General features: G+C 44.9%; 1 protein-coding gene across 1 annotated transcript in view; it reads left to right on the top strand.

The window, feature by feature from the left end:
* Positions 1–27,461, top strand: part of LOC143955209 (uncharacterized) — a 44,219-nt gene that overhangs the window by 251 nt on the left and 16,507 nt on the right. The window contains exons 2-16 of the mRNA XM_077465295.1: positions 2,352–2,471; positions 2,601–2,771; positions 2,858–2,981; positions 3,098–3,195; positions 3,284–3,422; positions 6,059–6,820; positions 11,550–11,743; positions 11,810–11,948; positions 12,100–12,268; positions 12,353–12,404; positions 21,172–21,315; positions 21,389–21,515; positions 21,632–21,729; positions 21,826–21,967; positions 24,658–25,911. Coding sequence (XP_077321421.1) covers positions 2,376–2,471; positions 2,601–2,771; positions 2,858–2,981; positions 3,098–3,195; positions 3,284–3,422; positions 6,059–6,820; positions 11,550–11,743; positions 11,810–11,948; positions 12,100–12,268; positions 12,353–12,404; positions 21,172–21,315; positions 21,389–21,515; positions 21,632–21,729; positions 21,826–21,967; positions 24,658–25,911 — 3,709 coding nt within the window. The 5' untranslated portion in view covers positions 2,352–2,375. The remainder of the gene's footprint in view (positions 1–2,351; positions 2,472–2,600; positions 2,772–2,857; positions 2,982–3,097; positions 3,196–3,283; positions 3,423–6,058; positions 6,821–11,549; positions 11,744–11,809; positions 11,949–12,099; positions 12,269–12,352; positions 12,405–21,171; positions 21,316–21,388; positions 21,516–21,631; positions 21,730–21,825; positions 21,968–24,657; positions 25,912–27,461) is intronic.

Genomic DNA, 27,461 nt, shown 5'->3' with positions numbered 1-27,461 from the left:
GCTGACACCTCCAGAGTAAGAAAAGTGATGGTCGGCGCTCAGGGTGACATCCAAAATAGTATTCTTTGTATGACTAAAGGCTAACGTTAGAAACGCGTAGGCTGTTTTACAGCATTGTGCATGTTTACGTAATAAAGAAATGCTCTTTTGGATGTCATTCTGAGTGCCAACCATCCCTTTCCTTATTCTTTTATATTTACACCCAGTAACCTCCCATCATGTCCATCCTTGTAAAATGATGGACATGTCTTCTGTGAAAAGGAAGAAGACTACAGTACAAGTTCTAATCAAGGCAGCAGAAGGAATGAGCATCCCGACAGTACATAGAATAAGGGATAAAGTTTGTGAATTTCATTATTTCATGCAATGACTCCATCTGTAGCTTCACAATATGTTATTGGAAGACTGAATACAAAACACGCTTATTAACCCGTTCACTGCCACAACTGGAACAGAACTGTCTCCAGCTTGCCAGGTCGGTAGCTCCTACGACCATTGCAGTTCCAGAGGCTGCAAACGTGTGGGCGGTTCAGCTGTTGGGCCCTTGATGTCTCATTAAAAAGGATTTTGCCTCCTAATGACTGTATTTTAAAACAGAACTTCACCCAGAATGAGAATTTCTGCTTTTAAGAATGCCCCTTCCGGCCCCCACGGCGGCCCTCAGCCTGAGTGCATGGAAATCATTTGTTAACCTTGCAGTACCCTTGTACAAGGAAGTATATTCTAACCGAGGATGCCCTCAAAAGTTTCAGAAGGTTTGGAATATATGGTTGGAGTCTGAGACAACAACTATGGAACAGGAAAACCCTATAGGATTATCAGCCCAATCGAATCCGTAGATAACTCTTCTAGTGGTTCCATCTGGGGGAGCATTTGAGCTGCCCGCATGCCAATAGACACCCACTTATAGACTTTTGCTTTAGTGGACTGCCTGTAGTGAATCAATAGGCCTAAGTCGATCACTAGGAAATATATTTCTCCTGTTAACTTTAGCAGCAAGCTACGGGGTTGTTTTGATGAATGTTCTTAGGGTTAGGCTGGATAGTTCTTAGGTTGTTATGCCTTACCTACTGTTTTGTATTATGCGAGCCAGGGGAATGCCCAAAAGCTCAGTTTTGTAACTTTTCTTTTAAAACGAATAAAAAGAATTTATAAAAAAAAAAAAAAAAAAAGAATGCCCCCCAACATTATTGGACGTTTATTTTTTGGGGGGTACCTCGTTTTGGAAGGTACCAGCTCCTGCTGGAACTATAAAGTGTAAATAATTATTTGCGCTAACACATAAAAAGCAAAAGGCTGAAGCTGCTGCATAAGAATGTGACAAAAATTCAAAAGTAGAGGAATGTGAAAATGTAGCACTGAATGTGATAAACAGTGATGAATGACTGTGGAGACTCAAAGTAACATTTAAAGTCCATATATGTGCAAATAAGAAAACAGAACAAGTCCAAAATCGGTCAATCCAGACAGATGGCACCATACACCTCGGCCAGGGTAGTTGTTCTCGTATGTACACAGATGGTAAACTGAGCATATGAAACATCCAAGAAAATTTATCTTCCAGTATAAAAGGTGGTTTACTCTTACCGGAACCAGTGGACCTGCATGTCAGCGACAACAGGTCAATCAGGCATGAACATCCGAATCAGCAAATCGGCCGGAACAGTCCAAGGAGTCTAGGGAGGTCCGGGGGTCACTAGGTGGAATTTCAGTAGTGACGTCAGCGTCACATGAGTAAAATTGTGATCACGAGTAAAAGCAATATGGGGAACGGTGAAACCAATCCCGACGCGTTTCATCCTACTAGGACTTCTACTGGGGCATCTGGCATCACTGGATGTGAGCTTTTTTTTTTTGGCTATTCGATCAGGTCACCAACCTTCCAGTCGTTGCTGTCACTACCAAGATCCCACCTAGTGACCTCCAGACCTCCCTGCTGGAACTGCCTAGACAATTTCATCAAAAGTCCCCCCCCATATAAGTCTTACAACTGCTTATATAATGCCGTCAATTTATGCAGCCGATTTTGTCCTCATCAAGATGATTTCCCCTCCCATCCCATTCTGTATGATATTGACCACCTTGTCAGAAAGTGAAAAGAAATCGCTCTAAACTTAGATATCCCCATCAGAGGTTCTAATTCTTCTCCAAGTCAATTCAAACCTAAAATAAAAGTTTTGGGTTAGCGTTGAGCTATAAGGGGGTCCTCTGGTTTACAATAAGTGAGATTAAGTGTTCTTTAATGTGTTATAGGAAGCAGTGTGAGGGGTCAGAACTATGGAGGAACTCTGGCCAGATATTATTTATCCCAGTACAGTCCATATAATTCTCAATTTATTATCTATCCACAGAGAGGAGAGTCCTGTATAGATCAGATGACCACATCAATGAGGATGGTGGAGGACCAAAGTCACATGACTGAGATGATATTGAACCTCACCCTGGAGATCATCTACCTGCTGACCGGAGAGGTGAGGAGGAGTCTGGGAGGTCACATGACATAAGACTTATCTCTTTATTAAAATGAAAACCTGACCAAAGAGGTGAGGCGGATACTGAGAAACCTTTAGTGGCAATTGTTACTTTCTCTCTTTACACAGGATTATAAAGTAGTTAAGAAAACATCTTGTGATCCATTACCACCCAGCGGCCGTCTTCGGAGGACATCACCCATCACAGTGCCTCCACCTCACTGCCTGACAACAGAGGTAACCAGTGCCAAGAAGATTCTAGAAGTCACCAAGAAGATGATTGAGCTGCTGACAGGAGAGGTGAGCGGTGCCGGGAATTCTGGGACATTATCCAGTAACAGACAAGGGATGTGTCTGGATGGTGACTGTATCATTGTGTGTGTCAGGTTCCTATAAGGTGTCAGGATGTCACTGTCTATTTCTCCATGGAGGAGTGGGAGTATTTAGAAGGACACAAGGATCTCTACAAGGACGTCATGATGGACAATCAGCCGCCCCTCACATCACCGGGTAAGAGGAGACTTTATTGTAAAGGAGAGAGCAGTATGGAGGGTCCACCTAGATCCCCCATCATCTGATAAACACATAGAAACAATGTATTCAGTCAGTGTGTGTGTTTCCTACAGATGGATCCAGTAATGGGAACCCACCAGAGAGATGTCCCCGTCCTCTGTATTCCCAGGATTCCACACAGGAAGATCACACCATCCCCCACCATCATCAGGTAGGTGGGACTGAACATGTAAACCTAAAAATGTGTTGTAATCGATTGTTCTGTTCTATAAATGTATTCTATCATCTTTGGAGTTTAGGATGAAGAACGGAAATACATCAAAGTTGAGATTAAAGATGAAGAAGAGAGGTTGGTGAGTGGAGATCAGCAGTCTATGGAGGAGGGGGAGATGATTATGAAAAGTAAACAGGAGGAATCTTCTCTACATATGGACACAAGTACCGTATATACTCGAGTATAAGCCGAGATTTTCAGCCTCTTTTTTGAGGCTGAAAGTGCCCCCCTCGGCTTATACTCGAGTCATCGCTGTCTGCCCGCTCGATCAGCGTGTCGAGCAGACAGACAGCGGCCATTCTAGGATTCAAAAGCCGCGCCTCCGGCTCCGCCTTCGCCTGTGATAGGCGGAACACTGAATTTCCCAGCAGCCTGTGTTCCGCCTATCACGGACATCGTATCATCCTCGTACTACGGACGAGGATGATACGATGTCCGTGATAGGCGGAACACAGGCTGCTGGGAAATTCAGTGTTCCGCCTATCACAGGCGAAGGCGGCGGCGCAGCTTTTGAATTTTACAATGGCCGCCGAGGCGCCGACGAAGAGGGCACGGGACGGAGGCAAGGCACGGCACGGGACGGAGGCAAGGCAAGGCACGGCACGGGACGGGACGGGACGGGACGGAGGCAAGGCACGGCGGCAAGGCACGGCACGGGACGGAGGCAAGGAGGCAAGGCACGGGACGGAGGCTCGGGACAAAGGCTCGGGACACAGGTAGGCTGGACACACACACACACACACACACACACACACACACGGATGGAGACACACACACACAGGGATGGATGGATGGATGGAGACACACACACACAGGGATGGATGGATGGAGACACACACACACAGGGATGGATGGATGGAGACACACACACACAGGGATGGATGGATGGATGGACACACACACACACACAGGGATGGATGGACGGACACACAGGGATGGACGGACACACAGGGATGGACGGACACACAGGGATGGACGGACACACACACAGGGATGGACAGGCATGTCTCACCCTCGGCTTATACACGAGTCAATAAGTTTGCCAGTTTTTTTGGGGGTAAATTGGGGGCCTCGGCTTATATTCGGGTCGGCCTATACTCGAGTATATACGGTAAGTAATAAACATTAAATGCAGAAACAATTCACAGTGACATTTTACTTCTATGAGTATAAAGAAAGTGTATTAAAATAATTTTGGTGTCAGTGCGTTTTTTATTTTATAATTATTGTTACAATTTAACCTTTTAAAATATTTATTTATTACAATTCTTTTATTTTTATTTTTAATCAGCCATGTGGGGGGGGGGGGGGCTTTGGTGAGATATCAGGGGTCTTAACAGACCCCTGACATCTCCCTTTTGAGACACAGAAAGGGACTGGGGATAGAGATTTCCCAGTCCTTTTCTCAGCAGCCTCAGCTGCACTGGAGATGAATGGACAGGAGACAGAAGCTCCTCTCCATTCATAAACTGAAGTATCATAAACACAGTTTATGATTCTCAGTTATGAATGGACACAGTCAGTAATCACTGATTCTGTTCATTTGGAATAGGAAAGAGCCAACAGATTTACTGGCTCCTTCCTTCGCTCTCCATCCTGAAAGATTGACACAGAGGGGGATTGGACCGAAGCACACGGAGGGGAGGGGGACTGGAGCACGTGGAGGGGGGGGCGGAGCGGAGCACACTGAGGAGGGGGTACTGGACCAGAGCACACGGAGGGGGGGACTGGACCAGAGCACACGGAGGGGGGTGGACTGGACCGGAGCACACGGAGGGGGGGGGTCAGAGCGGAGCACACCGGGGGGGACCGGAGCACATAGAGGAGCGGGGACTGGAGCGGAGCACACGGGGGGGGGGGGGGGCACACGGAGGAGGGGGGACCAGAGCGGAGCACATGGAGGAGGGGGGGACTGGGGTAGAGCACACGGAGGAGGAGTGGGGGACTGGACCAGAGCACATGGAGGGGGGGACTGGAGCACATGGAGGAGGGGGGACTGGAGCGGAGCACACGGAGGAGGGGGGACTGGGCAAGAGCACACGGAGGCGGGGGGGACTGGGCAAGAGCACACGGAGGCGGGGGGACTGGAGCGGAGCACACGGAGGAGGGGGGGACCGGACCGGAGCACACGGAGGGGGGGACCAGACCTGAGCATGGGGGGGGGGGGACCGGAGCACACGGAGGAGGGGACCGGATCACACAGAGGTGGGGGGACCGGATCACACGGAGGAGGGGAGGACTGAAGCGGAGCACATGGAGGAGGGGGGGACCGGACCGGAACACACAGAGGGGGAGGACGGGGACTGGAGCACACGGAGGGGGACACAGGGGGGGACTGGATGAGTATACAGGGATGGTCAGGGGGTGATTGTGCGGCAGTGGGGGGTGTTAAAAGCACCGATTCCCCCCCCTGTATAGATTTCAATAAAGCAGCTGGAAGCAGCAGAGGGGAGAGGAGAAGCAGCTGTCAGCTACTTTACTGAAACCTATACAGGGTGGATCGATGCTTGTAACTCCCCCCCACCGCCGCACCGATCACCCCTTGGCTGTCCAGATATCGGGGGAAGCATCGGAGCATTTGCCCCAGTACAAGTACTTGGCCAAATACTCGGTATCGGCACCTATACCGATACTAGTATCGCTATCGGTGCAACCCTAATAAATACTGTTACCATGCGATTTTAGTAATTTGTCTTCCTAAACGTTTTTTTATTCATATTTTGTGGTTATAATTGAAACCAATTCCATGCCTGATCTCCGAGAAACTCATAACATGTATTTTTATGTTGCTTTCCTACAGATGGAAGCCATGTTGGGAATGACACAGAGAGACATAATCATTTATCTACAGACTGTTATGAAGAAGATAATAACATCACTCAATATTCTCCAGGAGTGAATCCCATTACTCCAAACATAAATCACCGACTTTACCCATTAGGGAGATCGCATACTATTACTCCAGATATGCATCAGAAATCTCACACTGCGGAAAAAACATTAGATCCATCTAATTCTGAGGAATCTTTAAATTATGGAGTTCACAGAGGAGAGAGTTCATTGTCAAGTTTGGTGTGTGGGAACTTAGTACTGGTTAGACACGAGCAAAGTAGCCTATCTATTCGTCCCTATTCATGTCCAGACTGCGGGAAATGTTTCATTCTAAAAGGAAACCTTCTAAAACACCAGAGAGTTCACACGGGAGAGCGCCCTTTTTCCTGTTCGGAGTGCGGGAAATGTTTCTCTCAGAAAGGCGTTCTTATTAGACACCAAAAAAGCCACACTGGGGAGCGTCCTTTTTCCTGCTCGGAGTGCGGGAAATGTTTCGCTGAGAAAGCAAGCCTTCAATCGCACCAGAGGATTCACACGGGGGAGCGTCCTTTTTCCTGTTCGGAGTGCGGGAAATGTTTTACTCAGCAGAGCATACTTCTTAGGCATCAGAATATTCACACGGGTGAAAATTATTTTCCGTGTTCAGAGTGTGGGAAACGTTTCTCTAGGAAAGGAAGTCTGGTTGGACACCAGAAACTTCATGCCCGGGATCGCCCTTTTACATTTGAGAGTGTGTGAAATATTTGACACGGAAAGATGATCTAATAAAGCAACTTGTTGGCGGGTCTCAGCGTGCCCAGAGGGAATCCCTCACCAACGTGAGCGCTAATGGCCAGAACGGGACGGGAAACGCGTCATTTAAAGACCAGCATTATAGCGGCGTCCTAATTTAGGAACGAGTCGTTTGCCTTGCACAGTTCCACAGTTCCACCTTGTACATTAAGAACTTCTCTGTAGGCACTCGTCCTGTGTAACCATATACATAGCCTTGCGAAAGTATTCGGCCCCCTTAAACTTTTCAACCTTTTGCCACATTTCAGGCTTCAAACATAAATATATAAAATTTTAATTTTTTGTGAAGAATCACCAACAAGTGGGACACAATTGTGAAGTGGAACGAAATCTATTGAATAATTTAAACTTTTTTAGCAAATAAAAAACTGAAAAGTGGTGCGTGCAAAATTATTCGGCCCCTTTACTTTCAGTGCAGCAAACTCACTCCAGAAGTTCAGCGAGGATCTCTGAATGATCCAATGTTGTCCTAAATGACTGATGGTGATAAATAGAATCCACCTGTGTGTAATCAAGTCTCTGTATAAATGCACCTGCTCTGTGATAGTCTCAGGGTTCTGTTGAAAGCGCAGAGAGCATCATGAAGACCAAGGAACACACCAGGCAGGTCCGTAATACTGTTGTGGAGAAGTTTAAAGCCGGATTTGGATACAAAAAGATTTCCCAAGCTTTAAACATCCCAAGGAGCACTGTGCAAGCGATCATTTTGAAATGGAAGGAGTATCAGACCACTGCAAATCTACCAAGACCTGGCCGTCCCTCTAAACTTTCAGCTCAGACAAGGAGAAGACTGATCAGAGATGCCGCCAAGAGGCCAATGATCACTCTGGATGAACTGCAGAGAACTACAGCTGAGGTGGGTGAGTCTGTCCATAGGACAACAATCAGTCGTACACTGCACAAATCTGGCCTTTATGGAAGTATGGCAAGAAGAAAGCCATTTCTCAAAGATATCCATAAAAAGTCTCGTCTAAAGTTTGCCACAAGCCACCTGGGAGACACACCAAACATGTGGAAGAAGGTGCTCTGGTCAGATGAAACCAAAATCGAACTTTTTGCCCACAATGCAAAACGATATGTTTGGCGTAAAAGCAACACAGCTCATCACCCTCAACACACCATCCCCACTGTCAAACATGGTGGTGGCAGCATCATGGTTTGGGCCTGCTTTTCTTCAGCAGGGACAGGGAAGATGGTTAAAATTGAGGGGAAGATGGATGCAGCCAAATACAGGACCATTCTGGATGAAAACCTGTTGGAGTCTGCAAAAGACCTGAAACTGGGATGGAGATTTATCTTCCAACAAGACAATGATCCCAAACATACAGCAAAATCTACAAAGGAATGGTTCACAAATAAACGTATCCAGGTGTTAGAATGGCCAAGTCAAAGTCCAGACCTGAATCCAATCGAGAATCTGTGGAAAGAGCTGAAAACTGCTGTTCACAAACACTCTCCATCCAACCTCACTGAGCTTGAGCTGTTTTGCAAGGAAGAATGGGCAAGAATTTCAGTCTCTCGATGTGCAAAACTGATAGAGACATACCCCAAGCGACTTGCAGCAAAAGGTGGCTCTACAAAGTATTAACGCAAGGGGGCCGAATAATTTTGCACGCCCCACTTTTCATTTTTTTATTAGTTAAAAAAGTTTCAAAAATCCAATAGATTTCGTTCCACTTCACAATTGTATCCCACAAATTTTTTTTATATCTTTATGTTTGAAGCCTAAAATGTGGCAAAAGGTTGAAAATTTCAAGGGGGCCGAATACTTTTGCAAGGCACTGTACCTTCTCCTCTCTTCCGATTGCAGCATTTCTGAGCAGACACCATGGAGCCTGGGTCCCGCTCCACCAGCACAGCTATGATTGCCACCTCACGCCCAGTGACAATGTGAGAATCCCGCCATTCACACAACGGAGACCTCTCTAGCCAACGAGCCCCAACGTTTTGTTTGGTTCCACTTCTCTCTCCTCTCAAGCCTCCAGGCTGGGTCAATAGGTTCCCCATGCCGTGATGTTGGTCCATAATACGGGGTGGCGATCGCTAGGGAGTGGATCATGCTAACCAACCCTCTCACTTCCAAGGTTACCGTCCCTCATGCCAAAGCACTAACTTTCCCCTGGCTGACTGCTCTAACATTCTTCACCACTTCACTGGTTACCAAACAAATGGCACTTGGCCTCATCTCCCACCAACTCCAAAGCATGGTTAATCCTTCCATGATGACCTTCTTGCATTGCCTCTCCATCCCCTCTAGTACAAACCCTGTTCTTATATACGCCTTGCATGCATCCCTTTGTAGGAACTTCAGACCAGGCACTTCATAACTTTGAGAACTTTTACTTGAACTTCTTGAAATTACAGAACTAATGCAACTTCTCAACTTCTGGTACCCTGACTGGGCCCCCGGTGCAAGAAACCATGAGGGGACCCCCTGACATCCCTCCCTCCCCCGAAAAAAAGCACAATATTGATCCTTTTTTTTTTTTTCAGTATATAAAACAAAACATTTCTGTTTCGAATTTCAACTTGTCTTAAGGACAATGTTGGAATAAACGACGGTGGCACATGGGGGGACCTAAGTAGGGAAGCAGCTTAACCTTTCCATCTGTCCCGGGACCCCCTTTTCCACTGGTCCCAGGTCCTATTCCATTGGTCTTGTGACCGTTTCCATCAGTCGTGTGGCCCTTTCCATTGGTCTTGGGGCTCTTTCCATCGGTCCTGGGTCCCTTTCCACTGGCCTTGTGTCCCTTTCCTTCAGTCTTGTGTCTCTTTCCATTGGTCTCAAGGCCCTTTCCATCAGTCCCGTTGCCCTTTCCATCACTCCTGGGGCTCTTGCCACTAGTCCTGGTGTCCCTTGCCACTGGTCCTGGGTCCATTGACATCAATCTTGTGGCCCTTTCCATCGGTCTTGTGGCCCTTTCCATCGGTCTTGTGGCCCTTTCCATTGTTCTTGTAGCCCTTTCCATCAGTCTTGTGGACCTTTCCATCGGTCTTGTGGCCCTTTCCATCGGTCTTGTGAACCTTTCCATCGGTCTTGTGGCCCTTTTCCATCGTTCTTGTGACCCTTTCCATTGTTCTTGTGACCCTTTCCATCATTCTTGTGACCCTTTCCATCGGTCTTGTGGCCCTTTCCATCGGTCTTGTGGCCCTTTCCATCGGTCTTGTGGCCCTTTTCCATCGTTCTTGTAGCCCTTTCCATCGGTCTTGTGGACCTTTCCATCAGTCTTGTGGACCTTTCCATCAGTCTTGGGACCCTTCCCTCTGGTTACTGGGCCCTTTGCTCAGAGCCCAAGGCCTTTCCCACTGATCAACAGGCCCCTTTATCACAGTCCCACACATGTTCTGCAGCCGTCCCCCTCCTGCTGTCTTGGACCCCCCCATGATGGCAGAACATCAGGGCCTGGTCGCAAGTACAGCCTTGGTGGTTCTGCCACTGTTCTGGGTATAAAGTCTGATGGGGTGAATCACCCTCTTCCTTCTTGTATTCCTTGGAGTCTCCAGTGGTAGGACCTGACTACTACACATCCTCTCTCTCTTTTTGCCCACATTGGGGTGTCCTTATTCCTCTTTTTACATTTTCATTAAAATTAAAAAAAAATCCTACCAGGGAGCATGGGAGCCCCTTATAATGGGGACGGCAGGAATGCAGACCCAGGAACCTTGCTAGTACCGGGTTGGACCCCCTTTTGCCTTCAGAACTGCCTTCATTCTTCGTGGCATAGATTCAACAATGTCTTGGAAACGTTCCTCAGACATTTAGACCTATAGTGACATGATAACATCACACAGTTACCGCAGATTTGTTTTCTGCACATCCATGATGCCAATCTCCCATTCTGTCACATCCCAAAGATGTTCTATTGGATGAGATCTGGTGACTGTGGAGGCCATTGGAGTACAGTGACCACATTATCATGTTCAAGAAACCAGTGGTGAGATGATTTGAGCTTTGTGACATGGTGACATTATCCTGCTGGACCCAAGAGATGGTTGTGCATGAAAATCCAGGAAATACTCAGACCAGCCCATCTGGCACCAACAACCATGCCACGTTCGAAGTCACTTAAATCCCCTTTCTGCTACATTCTGATGCTCAGTTTGAAATTTAGCAAGTTGCCTTCACCACGTCTGCCTAAATGCCTAAATGTGTTGAGCTGCTGCCATGCGATTGGCTGATTAGCAGTTTGTGTTACCAAGCAATTGAGCAGTTGTAGCTAAATGGCCAGTGAGTGAATGTATACCAGGGAAATTCCTTACAGCACATTTTTTAGATTTTCTATGTAGGGGGTTGATCTCTATTCTCAATGTTACATTGTAATTACTATATAAACACTCAACCCAACAAACGAGGAGGAGATACTGTAAACCATATGTAAGGTCTATCTCCATTCCTCAATATAACGTCATGTTCCCAACAAATGAGGAGGAGATACTGTACACCATATGAAAGGTCCATCTCCATTCCTCAATATAACGTCATGTTCCCAACAAATGAGGAGGAGATACTGTACACCATATGAAAGGTCCATCTCCATTCCTCAATATAACGTCATGTTCCCAACAAATGAGGAGGAGATACTGTACACCATATGAAAGGTCCATCTCCATTCTTCAGCAAGAGGAAATTTTTTCCATTTCCATTCCATTACATTGCTTTCCTACAGATGGAAGCCATGTCTGGAATACCATAGAGAGACATAATCGTTTATCCAGAGACTGTTATGAAGAAGATGAGGACATCACACAATATTCTCCGGGAGTGAATCTCGTTACTCCAAACATAAATCACAGAGCTTACCAATCGGGGAGATCAATGGATCGCTCTAATCCCGAGGAATCTTCTGACCAATCACTTAGGGTTACTCCAGATGTCCATCTGAGACCTCACACTGCGGAATGAACTATGGATCCACCTAATTCCAAGGAATATCTACGTTTTGGAGATCCCACAGGAGAGAGAGCATGGACGGGTTGGGTGTGCGGGAGCACAGCACTTGTCAGGCACAAGAAAAGTAACACAGCTGAGCATCGCTATTCATGTCCAGAGTGCGGGAAATGTTTTAGTAAGAAAGGAAAACTTAAGGAACACCAGAAAAACTCACATGGGTGAGCATCCGTTTTCCTGTTCAGACTGCGGGAAGAGGTTTAGCAAGAAAGGATAACTTATTGAGCACCAGAGAAGTCACATGGGTGAGCGTCTGTTTTCCTGTTCAGAGTGCGCAAAGTGTTTTCGCAAAAAAGGACAGCTTAGTGAGCACCAGAGAATACACAGGGGTGAACATCCTTTTTCCTGTTCAGAGTATGGGAAGTGTTTCAGTAGGAAAATAAATCTTATTGTACACCAGAGAAGTCACATGGGCAAGCATTTGTATTCCTGTTCAGAGTGTGGAAAATGTTTTACTTAGAAAGGAAAACTTATTAGACAAAAGAGAATTCACACTGGTGTACGTCCTTTTTTCTTGTTCAGAGTGTGGGAAATCAGAAAACTGATTTTATTAGACGGCAGAAATGTCACACAGGTAATCCCTTTACCTGTTCAGAGTGCGGGAAATGTTTCTCTAGGAAAGGAAGCCTTCAATTACACCAGAGAATTCACACCCAGGGTGGCCTTATTTCATGTTCAGAGAGCGGGAAATTCAAAAATCTGAAATAAAATCTTAACTATTACTAACTATTATTTTATAGGTATTGGAATTTCCTTTAAAATTTGGCTGTTAGTGAACGTAAGGAATACAAATTTATCCGAAGTAACTAATTCCGCATCTAAACAAATGGAAAGTAACAAATTAATAATAATAAATAACAATAATAAAAGAAAACATATATTATTATTATTATTTAATTTTGTTCCATTTGTTTAGATGCGGCATTAGTTATTTCGGATAATTCGTAACTTCGGATAAATTTGTATTCGTTACGTTCACTAACAGCCAAATTTGAAAGAAAATTCCAATACCTATCATTTAATAGTTAGTTATTATTAGTTAGTTATTCTTTCTAATTTTCAGATTTTCTTTCTTATTTTTGGATTTTCAGATGTGCCAATTTAGGAATTTTCTAATTTACGAATTTACAGATTTATGAATTTACGAATTGCAATCATAACTAATGACCCGAAAAATGAAAAACAAATTAAACGAAAATGAACACAATGTTTCGGCAGTGCATATTTTCACTGCTGGTTACTTACATTCCTCAAAGAATCCATTGTTAAGATCTGACTATTATCTCATCCACATTGGGGTGGCTTCATTTCTCTTTTTACATTCTCCATGAAATAACATATTCCCAATCAGGGAGAGGTGGGAGTCTCTTATAATGGAAGCGCATCAGGAATGCAGACTTGGGAACTTAAGAGATATACTGTATATATATATACCAGAGACATTTTCACCAGAGACATTTTCTAATTTGACTTTCTTTAGAATATCTGGGTAGAGGGAAAAGTTGGGACTTCTCAATCATATTGTAGATATTTATGGGTGTGTGTATAATTTTAGGCCTATAGGGAATAAATTATGTTAACGGCCCTCAAAATAAACTATCTTGAGCTGGTCCCACACTTACAAAGATGGCATCCTGGTCCTAAACTGTGGTAATACATGGGCAAATATGGCCATACATGGGTAACACACTGCTGATTGTGACAGAATGTGGGAAACAAAGGTGAGCAACACACTGGCAATCACAAAAATCCATAGGGGCAACAAATGAGCAGTCTTGATAATACATAACCAACCATATCAATATGTGGGCAACAAGTATGCAGTTGTGCCTATAAAGAATCAAGAAAAGCAAAATTAATGACTGAGCCTGGTGTGCCTAGTTCTTTTTGTTTGTGTTCTACTGAAAAAACGTGTATATGAATCTAGCCCACTAAATTCAGAAAGGATCTTTGTAAAAAATGTAATAACCCACTGCATCCAATCAGTATTAGACCTCTTACATCACTGGTAAGTAAAGAGACCACTTACATTGGCTATTGGTGCAGAAGGGCTCCCTTACGTTATTGGTCAGTATTGAGAATGGTTCCTACAATACAAAAGAGGCCGGAGGAGTGAGGGGAATGGATCCTTACAACTTAAAAGAGTTGTTGAAGAATGTAATGTGAAGGTTGGAGGAGAGCTGTCGTAGAATGTAGTGTGGATGGTGGAGGAGAGCTGTCGGAGAATGTAGTGTGGATGGTGGGGGGGGGGGGCTGTTGAAGAATGTAGGGTGGGGAGGCAGGTATGTCAGAGAATGTAGCATGGATGGTGGAGGAGAGCTGTCGGAGAATTCAGTGTGGATGGTGGGAGGAGAACTGTTGGAGAATGTAGTGTGGATGGTTGGGGAGAGCTGTCGGGGAATGTAGTGTGGATGGTGGAGGGAGAAATGTCAGAGAATGTAGTGTGGATGGTGGAGGAGAGCTGTCGGAGAATGTAGTGTGGATGGTGGAGGAGAGCTGTCGGAGAATGTAGTGTGGATGGTGGAGGAGAGCTGTCGGAGAATGTAGTGTGGATGGTGGAGGAGAGCTGTCGGAGAATGTAGTGTGAATGGTGGAGGAGATCTGTCGGAGAATGTAGTGTGGATGGTGGAGGAGAGCTGTCAGAGAATGTAGTGTGGATGGTGGGAGGAGATCTGTCGGAGAATGTAGTGTGGATGGTGGAGAGCTGTCGGAGAATGTAGTGTGGATGGTGGAGGAGATCTGTCGGAGAATGTAGTGTGGATGGTGGAGGAGATGTGTCGGAGAATGTAGTGTGGATGGTGGAGAGCTGTCGGAGAATGTAGTGTGGATGGTGGAGGAGATCTGTCGGAGAATGTAGTGTGGATGGTGGAGGAGAGCTGTCGGAGAATGTAGTGTGGATGGTGGAGAGCTGTCGGAGAATGTAGTGTGGATGGTGGAGGAGATCTGTCGGAGAATGTAGTGTGGATGGTGGAGGAGATGTGTCGGAGAATGTAGTGTGGATGGTGGAGAGCTGTCGGAGAATGTAGTGTGGATGGTGGAGGAGAGCTGTCGGAGAATGTAGTGTGGATGGTGGAGAGCTGTCGGAGAATGTAGTGTGGATGGTGGAGGAGATCTGTCGGAGAATGTAGTGTGGATGGTGGAGGAGATCTGTCGGAGAATGTAGTGTGGATGGTGGAGGAGATCTGTTGGAGAATGTAGTGTGGATGGTGGGAGGAGATCTGTCGGAGAATGTAGTGTGGATGGTGGAGGAGATCTGTTGGAGAATGTAGTGTGGATGGTGGAGGAGATCTGTCGGAGAATGTAGTGTGGATGGGACAGGAGCTGGAGATCTTTGTGTGCATATTGGGTAGGGAAACCCAGGTTTGGACCAAACTTTGACTGTTCAGGTATACAAATGAGCATTTGAACTTTTGCCTGTTTTGGTCTTTGTTTTGCGAGAGCTGAACATCATATCTAGAAGTGGTATTTATATCTCTTTTATACATGACAGCTTCCCGGTTCCATTAATTGCTAAGGAAGGCCACGCACAGCCTCCCTAGCAATCACCGGTGTCATCGGCACACTGACCTACATGGGTAGGAATCTCTGGCAATGCATGCAAAGGGACAGGAATGTCAGTGACATGACATTGACGAAACATGGCCACAGCCACATTTGATGAATGTTATCACCAGTATATAGCTCGGGAAGCTGTCATTTAGCAGAAAGGGGCAGCTGTATCAGTTGTGTGCACCAGGTTGGTTGGCATTTTCTTTTGGTGAGTCGGCTACCATTGTGATTGATGGTGGATTTAATACTCTGGACTTTTTGGGGAATTTTATTTTTTAATAAAGCGCTCATCAAACATGTAGGTATCTTTTATTCTAGATTACTAATTCTTACTATGTACCCATTATTCATTCACTTAAAGAAGTCTTCAAGATTTCAATAAGCATTTCCCCACAGGCCCCCACAACCACTGGGCCAAGGTTGTGTAGAAGAGGCCCTTATCCCCCATCGACATTGGGGAAAGATGCTTTGCCAGGCCTTCCCCATTGGCAAAGCACCACCTATTTTGAGGGCATGTGACCTGGTTTTGTTATGGGGGAAGCACATGCTTGTCGCCAGCCAGGTTGTGTGCTCAGATGAGGGGGCTTGGATTGTTTTTTTTCAGGGAGACCTCCATTTTTTTTTTTTTTTTTTTTACATGGATTACGAACGGAACAGAATGGGGGATCTGTCAATGTAAACAGACAGATCCCCCGTTCCATCAGGGAGAGAGTGGCTAGTGGTTAGAAACAGCAATGTCTCCACAGATAAGGGCCATACACACGATCTGACTTTTTGACAGCAAACATGCAAATTAGCTGTTTTAAGGCAAAATCCGATCGCGTGTACGCTCCATTGGACAAACTTTTTCGGGTTTTCATCTGACTTTTGTTGGCTGTGCGAACGGACAAACTTTCCTGCAACAAAAGTCCGATGTAGCGAAGTCCGATCGTCTGTACAGAAAACCATAGGACTTTTGTACAAAGTACAAACACACATGCTCAGAACCAGTGCAAAAGATCAGATAATACAGAAGTTGACCAAAGGTGGTGGTAAAGAGCAGAAAAAACACTTGATTTGGTGAAAGTTGGCTGAAAAAGTCCTGCTGTGTGTATGCAATACAAGTTCACAGCTGACGCCCTTTGTACAAAAATCCACAGGAAAGTTTGTACAAAGTCTGATTGTGTGTATGAGGTTTAAGAAACACCTCCCTAGGACACACTTAACCCCTTGATCGCCCCCTGCCAGTGACATTTATACAGTAATTAGTCACTATTTATAGCTCTGATCGCTGTATATATGTCAGTGGTCCCAAAAAAGTGTCCAATCTGTCTGCCGCAATGTCGCAGTCTCACTAATAATTGCAGATCACCACCATTAGTAGTAAAAAAATAATAATAAAAATGCCATAAATATATCCCCTATTTTGTAGACGCTATAACTTTTGCGAAAACCAGTCAATATACACTTATTGCAATTTTCTTTAACAAAAATATGTAGAAGAATACATATTGCCCTAAACTGATTTAAAAAATGTGTTTTAAAAAAAAAAAAGATTTTGGGAAATGTATTATACCAAAAAGTAAAAAATATAGTTTTTTTTTTAAATTGTTGGTCTTTTTTTATTTATAGCGCAAACAATACAAACCTCAGAGGTGATCAAATGGCACCAAAAGAAAGCTCTACTTATGGGAAAGAAAATACATCAGTTTTGTTTGGGTACAATATCGCATGACCGCGCAATTGACAGTTAAAACGACGCAGTGCCGTATCGCAAAAAAATGGCCCGGTCATGAAGGGGGCAAATCCTTCTGGGGCTGAAGTGGTTAAATTGCCGCCAAATTACTCTTTAAAACCAGCTTCATTTTATTTTTTTCACAAACCGAACGCAAACCCCACTGGCTGCATGCGCTGCTCGAAGATACATTTTAAAACAAGCCAGTTCATGAGAAGTTGATTGATAGATTGACTTCTCATGAATGAGAATGGCTATATAGCTTTACGAACAGGACCTTCTGATACCTCTTATAGTGAATTGAATTATTATTATTATTATTATTATTATAATACAGGATATATATATCGCCAAGAGCTTGCACAGCGCTTTACAACAGGAGGGCAAACAGTACAGTTACATTACAATTCAATACAGGAGGAATCAGAAGGCCCTGCTCATTAGAGCTTACAATCTAGGAGTGAGGGTCAAGTGATACAAAAGGTAATAATTGTGGGGGATGATCAGACAGATTGGGGTAGGGAGTTCCATACGATGGGAGAGGCTCTGGAAAAGTCCTGGAGGCGAGCATGGGAGGAGGTGATGAGGGAACTAGAGAGCAGGAGGTCTTAGGAGGAATGAAGAGAACAATTAGGTTGGTATTTAGAGACTAGGTTAGTGATGTAGCTGGGGGCTGAGTTGTGGATGGCATTGTAAGTTGTTGTCAGTATTTTGAATCTTATTGGTTGGTTGAGTGGATGCCAGTGGAGGGATTGGCAGAGAGGAGTAGCAGACACAGAAGAATTGGTAAGGTGGGTGAGCCTGGCAGCAGTGTTCATGGTGGATTGAAGGGGGAAAGCCTATGTAAAGGTAATCCAATTGTAAAGCACTGCACAAACTGATAGCAATATATATGGTAAATCCTGAATAATAATAATAATTTCATATCATGGTATATAAATTTATTCAGTAGTAAGTATTAATATACTATCGCATTTCTGTTTTTTAGCAGAAACTATTGAATACTGTCCGTGAGACTTTATTTGCACTAACATACAATTTTTCAGAACAAGCTGTACCCCCTTCTTCTTTTATTATAATTTTTATATTGTTTATGTTTTAATTTGGTTGTGTAGAACAAGTGCTACGTAATTGAAGAACGAGGCCATGGATAAAATGTTATAACATGATAGGAACGGCAGTTTCTACATTCTCACACAGGGTGGCAATCTGCCTTAGAGAGCGTGGAACGCACAGACAGGAAGTGATGTAAGGTGCAGACAGGAAGTGATGTAGGGTACAGACAGGAAGTGATGTAGGGTACAGACAGGAAGTAAGGTAGAGATATAAATAGGAAGTTCCCAGAGAGAGTCGAGTTGGGAGGAAGTAGAGAGGAGACTACAACCGGCAGAAGAGGAGGTAATAAGATATTATTTTATATTTACCCCCGTCATGTCCATCCTCGTAAACTAATGGATACCATGTATTCTCTGCATCAGGATATGGGAAGGAAGAAGACTGAACTACATTACAAGTTCTAATCAAGGCAGCCGAAGGAACGAACATCCCTACAGTACATAGGGGATAACGTTTGTGATTTTCGTTATTTCATGGTAGTGACCCCATATGTAGCTTCAAGAAATATTATTGGAGGACTGGACTCTAACGAACTCTAATTACCCTTTCACTGTCCTGGACACAAGCCTTTGATAGGAACAGGTACAAACAAGGCCAAGGATAAATCCAAGGAAAAACCAAGCTTAAATTACTGATCAGCTCGCAGACAACCAATTAAACCTGTCTAACAGAATGCATTAAAACCAGGGGTTTCATAGAAACAGAACAGCTTCCAGCTTGCTGGGTCTGGAGCTCTTACGTACTTGACAGTTTATGTACTTGACAGTTTATGGCATCTTCAAACGATGGACCTCCAGCTGTTGTGGAACTACACATGCCATGAGGTAACGTAAAACTCTGACATTGACAGACGTGACTAGGCATGTTGGGAAGTTTAGTTCCTGAACAACTGGAGGGCCGTAGTTTGAAGACCCCTGGTTTATGGCCTGCAGATGTATGGTGTCTTCAGCTATTGGACCCATGATGTCTCATTAAAGAGGACCAATCACCAGAGATTTGTCGCCTAGTGACAGCACTTAAACCAACCAATTTCCACCACCACCAAATAAAAAAGTATCACGGACAGTACTCAATTTTCTGTCACAATTGCATTAATACGGCTACAAATCACATCAAGTACTAACTGTCCATGTATTTACAGTTCCAAACCCGTTAGTGGCTATTTGGTCCAGTGCCATTTTAAAGGACTGTTGGGAATTGGTGGGTCCCAGCAGGGTTTAACAGTGGACTTGCTGGCTAGGTCCAGGTGCTGAGACAATCAGTTTCTTGGCAATTCAAACCTAAATTAAAAGGTTTTTGGTTAGTGTTGAGCTATACAGGGATCTCTGGTTTACATGAAGTGAGATTAAGTGTTCTTTAACCAGTTGAGACCCGCGCTATAGCCGAATGATGGCTACAGTGCAGATCTCCTTTGCCGGGACGACGTCAATGCACGAGCGGCCTGCGCACCCCCTGAGGGGCGCACGCGGCGCGCTCTGTGATCGGCGAGTCTGAGACTCGCCTGATCACCGTTCCGAGCAAGGGGTCGATCCCGACCCCCTTATCACATGATCAGCTGTCAGCCAATGACAGCTGATCATGTGATATAACGGAGCCGGTAATCGGCTATTATTCCTCCTCGCGCTGACAGCGCGAGGAGAAAAAAAAAGAGCCGATCAATGGCGGCCGTGATCGGGACATCAGTCACGATCACGGCCAGCCCTGCCAGTGCCCACCTGCCCCCTGCCAGTGCCCACCTGCCCCCTCATCACTAAACATAATTAAAAAATAAGTGCCCCCCGTCAGTGCCCACAGTGCCACCCAGCAGTGCCCACAGTGCCACCCAGCAGTGCCCACAATCTGCCTCAACAAAGGTGCTGCACCCCAGTGCCACATATCCATGCCCAGCAGTGCCGCCCATCTGTGCCCATCAGTGCCGCCCATCAGTGCCCAGCAATGCCACCTATCAGAGCCACCTATCAGAGCCACCTATCAGTGCCACCTATCAGTGCCCATCTATCAGTGGTACCTATCAGTGCCCCTTAGTGCCACCCATCCGTGCCACCCATCTGTGCCACCCATCCGTGCCATCGTCATTCAAAGTGCATCAGCGCTGAAAGCTGAAAATTGGTCTGGGCAGGAGGGGGGTTTAAGTGCCCAGTAAGCAAGTGGTTAAAGCAGTAGTGAACCTCTGGAATAAAAAAATAAAAAATAAAAACCTGCAAGACAAAGGCATAATATGCTAGCATGCATTGCATGCTAGCATATTATGAAATACTTTCCTTAGAACAAAGCCCACCACAGCGGCACTTGGACACTGCTGAGGGAGCTGACATGTTCCCCGGCGTTCCTTCCCAGTTCACGGGAAGGAACGGGCTCTGTGAGTGGTCAGAGTCGCAGTGATGTCACTCCCGGAGCCCTCAGTTCCAGCAAGAAGCTCTGAAGTCCCAGCACGATATACCAGACCTTCAGATCGCATGCGCCACTGGCATCAGCTTCTACACGCAGGGTGAATATCTCCTACACGATGCACGTTTAGGTCATATTCGTTTTACCTACAGGTAAGCCTTATTATAGGCTTACTTGTAGGTAAAAATAACAATGCTGGGAGTACAACTGCTTTAATATCGTAAAGGAAGTAGTTTGAGGTTTCCAAATTATGGAGGAACTCTGTGCAGACGTTATTCATCCCAGTACAGTCCAGATAATTCTCAGTTTATTATCCATCTACAGAGAGCCCCGTCCTGTATAGATGAGATGACCACATCAGTAACGATGAACAAAGACCAAACTCATGTGCCTGAGAGGATACTAAACCTCACCCTGGAGATCATCTACCTGCTGACTGGAGAGGTGAGGAGGATTCTTTTAGGTCACGTGACATCACTTTTATCTCTAATAATAAGACACAGACCTGACTGGAGAGGTGAGGAGGATTCTGGGAAATCTTTAGTGACAATTGTTACTTTCTCTCTATACACAGGATTATAAAGTAGTGAAAAAAATACCTGGTGTTCCATTGCCACCCATCACAGTGCCTCCACCTCACTGCCTGACAACAGAGGTAACCAGTGCCAAGAAGATTCTAGAAATCACCAACAAGATCGTTGATCTGCTCACAGGAGAGGTGAGCGGTACCGGGAATTCTGGGACAACAGACAAGGGATGTGTCTGGATGGTGACTGTATCATTGTGTGTGTCAGGTTCCTATAAGGTGTCTGGATGTCACTGTCTATTTCTCCATGGAGGAGTGGGAGTATTTAGAAGGACACAAGGATCTCTACAAGGATGTCATGATGGAGAATCAGCCGCCCCTCACATCACCGGGTAAGAGGAGACTTTATTGTAAAGGAGAGAGCAGTACGGAGGCTCCACCTAGATCCCCCATCATCTGATAAACACATAGAAACAATGTATTCAGTCAGTGTGTGTGTTTCCTACAGATGGATCCAGTAATGGGAACCCACCAGAGAGATGTCCCCGTCCTCTGTATTCCCGGGATTCCACACAGGAAGATCACACCATCCCCCACCACCATCAGGTAGGTGGGACCTAGAAATTTATTCTAAGAGCCAGATATTCTTCTGTATCCTCTTTTCCTTCTTATAAATATATTGTATCATCTTTTGGGGTTTAGGATGAAGAACTAATAGACCTCAAAGTTGAGATAAAAGAAGAAGAAGAAGAGAGGTTGGTGAGTGAAGATCAGCAGTCTATGGAGGAGAGGGAGATGATTATGAAAAGTGAAAAGGAGGAATCTTCTCTACATATGGACACATGTAAGTAATCAACTTCAAATGCAAAAACAGTTTTTTTTACTTCTGAGTATATATTATGTGTATTCAAATGATTTTATGGATTAACAAAAGACAAATATCAAGTACACCCCACTAAAATGACCAGAGATCCAGATGAAGGAAGAAAACACAATTCTTCCTAATTCCAGATGAGTCGGATAAGACCATCTGTCTCCATTCCTCAATATAACGTCCTGTTCCCAACAAATGAGGAGGAGATACTGTACACCATATGAAAGGTCCATCTCCATTCCTCAATATAACGTCATGTTCCCAACAAATGAGGAGGAGATACTGTACACTAGGGGTACGCAACCTGGGGCCCTCCAGCTGTTGTGGAACTACATTTTCCATGAGGCATTGCAAGGCTGGAAGTTATAATTTCTCCTAGAGGCATGATGGGGCTTGTAGTTCTGCAACAGCTGCAGAGCCCCAGGTTGCCTACCCCTGCTGTACACCATATGAATGGTCCATCTCCATTCCTCAGCATGACGACATTTTTTCCAAGAAATTAAGTGGAAGAAGGTTCATCTCTCATTCTCAGTTTTAAATTGTAATTAATATAGAAACACGGTTATCCGGTGCGATTTGAATAAATTGTATTCTTAACCACTTAAGGACTGAGCCTCTTTCTGAACTTTGGTGTTTACACATTAAAAACATTTTCTTTTGCTAGAAAATTAGAACCCCCAAACATTATATATATTTTTTTCTAACTCCCTAGAGAATAAAATGGCAGTTGTTGCAATACTTTCTGTCACACCGTATTTGCGCAGCGGTTTACAAGCGCACTTTTTTGGGAAAAAATACACTTTTTTGAATGAAAAAAATAAGACAACAGTAAAGTTATCCCAGATTTTATTATTTTTTAAATATTGTGAAAGATGATGTTAGGCCGAGTACCCAACATGTCACGCTTCAAAATTGCGCCCACTCATGGAATGGAGACAAACTTTTACCCTTAAAAATCTCTATAGGTGACGTTTAAAAAATTCTACAGGTTGCATGTTTCGAGTTACAGAGGAGGTCTAGGGCTAGAATTATTGCTCTCGCTCTAACCATTGCGGCGATACCTCACATGTGTGGTTTGAATATGCGGGGGCTACTCACGTATGCAATCGCTTCTGCACACGAGCTCGGTGGGATGGGGCACATTTAAAAAAAATATATATATATATATATTTCTTATTTATTTTACCATTTATTTTTACACTATTCTTTTAAAAATAAATGGTGTCACTTTTATTCCTATTACAAAGAATGTAAATTATTCCTATTACAAGAATGTAAACATCCCTTGTAATAGAAAGAAAGCACGACAAGACCTCTTAAAGAGGAAGTAAACCCTGATGGGTTTACTTCCTCTTTACCTTTGCAGGGAGGCAAAGCATAATGGGCTACTATGCATCGCATAGTAGCCCATTATGTGTCACTTACCTGACACAGGAGCCAGCGATGTCACCGCTGTCCCCTGTAGTTCCGAGCATCCATCTTCTTCCGGGTATTGCTGCTCCGGCCACTCACAGCACCGGAGCAGCGATGACGTCACTCCCGCGCATGCGCACGGAGCCGCCACTAATGGCATATCGCCGTTAGCAGCGGCATGCCGCTAACGGCGATAGTGCGCCTGCACTGTCTTTTAGTAAATATCTCCTAAACCGTGTAGGTTTAGGAGATATTTCTTGGACCTACAGATAAGCCTTAAAGTGGTTGTAAACCAATGTGACAAAAAAAAAAGCAACCTGCAAGGCAAAGGCATAATGAGCTAGTATGCATAGCATACTAGCTCATTATGAATAACTTACCTGAGAACGAAGCCCCCGAAGCAGTCCTCTGTCTTCCTTTTCCGCCGCTGCCATGGATCCCGAAGTGTGATTTCCGGGTCTCGCTGCTCCGGCGCTGTGATTCGCCGAAGCAGCGATGACGTCACTTCCGCGCATGCGCACGGGAGCCGACACTCGTGGCATATCGCTGCGGCCTGCCCAGTGGGCCTGCGCGCCGCTGTCTTTTTGTAAAGATCTCCTAAACCCTATAGGTTTAGGAGATATTTCTTGGACCTACAGATGAGCCTTAATCTAGGCTTACCTGTAGGTCAAAGCGGTTTGTAAGGGTTTACAACCACTTTAAATATGAGATCTGGGGCGTCAAAAAGACCTCAGATCTCACATTTACACTAAAATGCAATAAAAAAAAAAAATGAATGTCATTAAAAAAAAAAAAAGTCTCTTTAAGAGCTATGGGTGGAACTGACGTTTTGACGTTGCTTCCGCCCTGCAATGATATGGAGACGGGTGGGGGGCCCCCATCTTCCCCTCACTCATCTCCATACCAAGCCAGGGAGAGGACTTTATCGCCTCCGCTGCTACCGACGGCACCGGTAAGCGGGGGGGGGGCCCTCTCCCTCCGCCGATAAAAGTGATCTTGTGGCGAATCCGTTGCAGAGACCATTTTTATCTGAAAGCGGACCGCTCACTGAAGAGAAGGATACCGGGGTTATGGTAGTAGCTGCTGTCATAACAATGGTATTCCTCTTCAAAGTACCGACGTATAATGACGGTGGGCGGTCCGGAAGTGGTTAATCTGATTTTTTGTCATATTTTGTGGTTATAACCGAAAACCAATTCCATGCCTGATCTCCGAGAAACCCATAACATTTATTTGCTTTCCTACAGATGGAAGCCATGTCTGGAATACCATAGAGAGACATAATCATTTATCCAGAGACTGTTATAAAGAAGATGAGGAGGATATCACTCAATATTCTCCGGGAGTGAATCTCGTTACTCCAAACATAAATCACAGAGCTTACCAATTGGGGAGATCAATGGATCCCTCTAATCCTGAGGAATCTTCTGACCAATCACTTACGGTTACTCCAGATGTCCATCTGAGACCTCACACTGCGGAAGGAACTATGGATCCACCTAATTCCAAGGAATATCTACGTTTCGGGGATCCCACAGGAGAGAGCTCATGGACGGGTTGGGTGTGCGGGAGCACAGCACTTGTCAGGCACAAGAAAAGTAACACAGCTGAGCATCGCTATTCATGCCCAGAATGTGGGAAGTGTTTTAATAAGAAAGGAAAACTTATTGTACACCAGAGAAGTCACACAGGCGAGCGTCCGTTTTCCTGTTCAGAGTGCGGCAAGTGCTTCAGTAAGAAAGGAAATCTTATTGTGCACCAGAGAAGTCACACGGGTCAGCATTTGTATTCTTGTTCAGTGTGTGGAAAATCTTTTCCTGAGAAAGGAAGACTTATTAGACACCAGAGAATTCACACAGGCGAACGTCCCTTTTCCTGTGCAGAGTGCGGCAAATGTTTCACGGAGAAAGCAGATCTTATAAGGCACCAGAGTTGCCACAGCAGCGAGCGTCCCTTTACCTGTTCTGAGTGCGGGAAATGTTTTTCTAGGAAAGGAAGCCTTCAATTACACCAGAGAATTCACACCCAGGATGGCTTAATTTCATGTTTAGAGTGTGGGAAATGTTTCACTAAAAAAGCAGACCTCAAAAGACACCAGAGAAGTCACACAGGCGAGCGTCCGTTTTCCTGTTTAGAGTGCGGGAAATGTTTTACTGAGAAAGGACACCTTATGAGACACCAGAGAATTCACACCGGCGAACGTCCTTTTACCTGTTCAGAGTGCGGGAAACGCTTCACTCAGAAAGAAGATCTCGTTAGACACCAGAGAAGTCACACCGGCGAGCGGCCGTTTTCCTGTTCGGAGTGCGGGAAATGTTTCCTTGAGAAAAGAAGCCTTCAAGCACATGAAAAGCTACACACGGGCGAGCGTCCTTTTCCCTGTTCAGAGTGCGGAAAAAGTTTTACGCAGCATAGTGTACTTCTTAGACACCAGAGTATTCACAAGGGTGAAAATTATTTTCCATGTTCGGAGTGCGGGAAATGTTTCTCTAGGAAAGATAGTCTGGGTGAACACCAGAAAATTCACGCGCGGGAACGCCCTTTAACATGTTGAGAGTGCGGGACATTTTTTACACAAAAAGAAAATCGAATAAAGTAACCGTTCAGCCAATTGAACAACTGTGCGAATCAAATTAATTTATAGGGGGGGGGGGGGGGGGGCATCCTAGCAAAAGTGATATTTGGTTACAGGTGAAGTCTAATGCCTTGTACACACGGTCGGAAAATCAGACGGAAAAGGTCAGATCGGAATATATTGTCAGAAAATCCGATCGTGTGTGTGGGCTCTATCGGACTTTTTCAGTCGGAAATTCCGATGGAAAAATTTTAAGAGCAGGATCTCAAATTTTACAACAAAAAAAAAACATTGGACTTTTTCCGATCGTTTGTAGAGAATTCCGATTGGACAAAGTGCCACGCATACTCAGATCAAATTACGAGACCAAAGCTATTGGCTACTAGCCTTAAAGTAGTCCCGTTGTAACGAACGAACGTCATTACGTTCCGAACGATCAGATTTTCCGGCACCTTTGTCCGACCGTGTGTATGCAACACCAGTTTAGGAAAAAATCTGATGGATTTTCTGGTCGTAATGTCCCACCGTGTGTACAGGGCATAAGTTGTTGAGACACTTGTCGGTCACTTACATTCCTTGGAGAATCCATTGGTAAGACCAGACTATAACCAATCGTTTCTCTTTTCTCACCTACATTGGGATCTCCTCATTTATTTTTACATTCTTCATGAAACAGAAAACTATGCATCAGAGAGAGGGGGAGCCCCTTACATTGGACGCAGCATGAATACAGACCCAGGAACTCAATAGGTATGCGTACAGTTGCATCTCAAAAGATTAGAATATCATCAAAAAGCTTGACGATTATGGCTTACAGCTAGTAAAAACCCAGAAAATTAGAAAATTGTGAAAAAGTTCAATATTGTATACTTATGGTGTCACAGTCCAATCACCTGTGAAGGGTTGCTGGCCCATTAAATGGTCTCTTAGTTTGGGTCAGAAGGTTATACAATCATGGTGAAGACTGCTGACTTGACAGTTGATCAGAAGACAGTAGAGCTAAAGAAGCTAACTGTTCACAGAGTGCTGTATCCAAGCCTATTAATGGAAAGTTGAAAGGAAGGAAAAAGTGTGGTAGAAAAAAGGTGCACAAGCAACAGGGATAACCGAAGCCTTGAGAGGATTGTGAATCAAAGGCCACTCAAGAATTTGTGGGAGATTCACAAGGAGTGGACATTCCGGCTGGTGCCAGTGCTTCAAGAGCTCACCACACACAGACGTATCAAGGACATGGGCTACAACTGTCACATTCCTTGTGTCAAGCCATTCCTGAACCAGAGGCAATGTCAGAAGCGTCTTACAGAGATAAAGGGCTGGACTGTTGCTCAGCAGGCCAAAGTCCTCTTTTCGGATGAAAGTAAATGTTGCATTTCATGGAAATCCAGGTCCCTGATTCTGAAGGAAGAGTGGCGGGGCAAGGTCCCCGAGTCTGAAGGAAGAGTGGCGGGGCAAGGTCCCCGAGTCTGAAGGAAGAGT

Source organism: Lithobates pipiens, unplaced genomic scaffold, assembly GCF_037356315.1.
Source record: "Lithobates pipiens isolate NorthernLeopardFrog02 unplaced genomic scaffold, aLitPip1_a1.2 Scaffold_35, whole genome shotgun sequence".
Lineage (NCBI taxonomy): Eukaryota > Metazoa > Chordata > Amphibia > Anura > Ranidae > Lithobates > Lithobates pipiens.
The sequence above is the reverse complement of the archived record's forward strand: the minus strand, read 5'-3'. Positions and strand labels throughout refer to the sequence as shown.